Genomic DNA, 2,500 nt, shown 5'->3' with positions numbered 1-2,500 from the left:
ACATAATATTAAGCCAGTTTGTGTAGTTTTGCTTGCTACGGTTGCTATGGAAACCTCGGTGTCTTGAAAAAATAGTTCCATGAAATAATATAGTATCCTTAAAAAGGATTTTTTAAAATCATTTCTTGACCAAATTTCCACAAAAGGCTCAGAAGTTGTTTGCTCCTTCTTTCCTGCCGTCAGTATGTCCTCCTTACTTTCTTTGTGTGTTACGTTACTCTCTTGTGATAACATTTATAATCTTTGGTACTTTGTGACCTATTTGAATTGCTATTGCTGTAAAACTCTTACAAAAAGTGAAATAAAAACTATTATCATTTTTCACAGGTTACGGCGACATGGCGGTGTCCAACTCACTGGGCAGTAACGTGTTCGACATCCTCCTCTGTCTCGGCTTACCCTGGCTCATTGAGTCCGCTTCCAACAACGGTGACAGCGTCAGTATAACCAGCAGAGGACTCATCTACTCGTCCTTGACCCTCCTAGCGACCGTGGCCTTCCTCCTCGTCTCCATCGGCCTCAACAAATGGAAACTGACCCGAGGATACGGCGTGCTCTGCTTATTTGCTTACACTATCGTGGTAGTTTTGTCGTGTCTCTACGAGCTGAATGTGTTTGGAGATTTGAACCCTCCCTCATGCCCGAGATGAGTGAGAGTTTACCAATCTACCGTTTTCCAAACCGTTTTTTTAAATATATTTTTTTCATTTTCCTCACACTCAGCTTAGACGAAACTACGTCGTTGTGGTAGGTGCTGTAGGCAGGGGCGATCGTCATAATATTATTGCGATGGACTACTCAGGCTGTGTGTCAAAAGTCAATAGAATACCGGAACTGAAAATGGGACAACGGCCAATGTACCGGAGTCTGATGGTTGAGATACTTGATATGGACTGTGATGATAAAAAAAACTGTGTTTGAAGAAAAGTGTTTTTTACGATAATTATGTAGTGCTTGAAATAGAATCAAAATCTGTAGAGCAATGTTTAAAGAACTAGCTTCGTCTTGGTTCATTGTGTGATTCGTCCCATTAAAGTTCTTTGGCTCATAATACATGAGTATAATGTGTGTGTTTTTTCCTCTTTAAAACCACAGCTCCCAATCTTCTTCAGAGGGGGCAATGGCGTGAACGTATTTTAATTATCAGAATCTGGAATGATTAGACCTTTAGAATTTATTTCATTATTACTTTTACTGATCGGTCAAGTAAAACTTAGATCCAATGAACATTCTATCTCCTCAATTTTACATACTCGATATTTTATATTAGGTTCTTTGGATTTAGGGTCGTTCGATATACCGTAATATGTTATCACCTTTTGGCGTGTTTTTCAACGTGATTGTTTTCGAGATGTTCAAAATTCACTGCTCATTCCTCTAAGCAAATGTCAGCAAAATCGACAGAGAGTTTCCTAGCAAATCCCTTATCATTTTTTTTTGGTAAGATCAAGTTTAGGAGATTTTTGTGTAAATACCTTTTTAATCAAACGTTTTTAGACGTGTGAAAGAGGTGATGTTGTTGTAAAGCTTCACAGGTACTTAATAATAATGATAATAATGTAGATCATATTTATAGCTTAAAGGATACAAGTTCGTTTGCAATAGGCGAAGACTGAAAATAGAATATATAAGACGAGTGTTTATAAGATTCATTCTTTTTGTCAGATCCACTTGTTTGTCATTCATTTTAGTTAGCATTCCAAGTTGTTGTTGGGTTTTTTATTGCTGTTTGTTTAGAGTTATTGAATATTCGGTTGCTGTCCACAATGTAAATGCCCTGCTAACTGGAAGAAAGCACAAAGTTAGAAAATCGGCCATTATTCAGAATGGTTTGCTTTTCAAACTGAGAGGATGTGAAACAAGAACTCGCTTAACACGGTTTTCTTAAGCTACTGTTTTTTGTCGGTCTTTTTACTTTAGATGATATTTCTGTTTGATTGTCCGTGGTCTATTCAGTTAGTAGAATCTAAATTCACCTGTGTTCATTTGTTTCTGAATGATTTATTCAATTTTTAAATTTTTTATCCACAAGCGGCGACTTACTCTACTGGCATATGATGGAAAATTTCAAAGCACACACTAGTTTGTGGGTTTGGTTTTTTTAAAAATAATGAGCCATCATTTTTTTTTCAGATTTGCGAAGGTGTGGCTTTCATAAAGTCTTGTATTTGGTGTGTTTTTGGGTTTTTTTCAAAAATAATGAAAAAACTGTTGTTGATCATTTTGGTTCATTGCATTCTCTGTTCACTTTCACGTAGTTTTCTAATATTGTTTTGAAAGAAAACATGCTCATGGTTAAAGAAGAAAAGGGGTTTGTGGGGGTGAAGGGAGAAAGGAGAGGTCGACAAAAGAAAGAGACTAGAGACACATCCACAGAAAAGAGAGAGAGAGAGAGAGAGAGAGAGAGAGAGAGAGAGAGAGAGAGAGAGAGAGAGAGAGAGAGAGACAGCGTTCCAGCAGTCAGAGTGAGATACTCCATTAAAAGAAAGCTCATCTCATG

The 2,500-nt window shown here is 37.2% G+C and overlaps 1 protein-coding gene across 1 annotated transcript in view; it reads left to right on the top strand.

Moving 5' to 3' along the window:
• Positions 1-2,380, top strand: part of LOC101861253 (probable sodium/potassium/calcium exchanger CG1090) — a gene marked incomplete at its 5' end in the record, with an annotated part of 36,115 nt that extends 33,735 nt beyond the window's left edge. Inside the window, 1 exon segment of the mRNA XM_013084685.2 lies at positions 328-2,380. Within this exon segment, the coding sequence (XP_012940139.1) occupies positions 328-650 (323 nt within the window).
• Positions 2,381-2,500: the final 120 nt, after the last annotated feature.

Source organism: Aplysia californica, unplaced genomic scaffold, assembly GCF_000002075.1.
Source record: "Aplysia californica isolate F4 #8 unplaced genomic scaffold, AplCal3.0 scaffold00013, whole genome shotgun sequence".
Lineage (NCBI taxonomy): Eukaryota > Metazoa > Mollusca > Gastropoda > Aplysiida > Aplysiidae > Aplysia > Aplysia californica.
The sequence above is the reverse complement of the archived record's forward strand: the minus strand, read 5'-3'. Positions and strand labels throughout refer to the sequence as shown.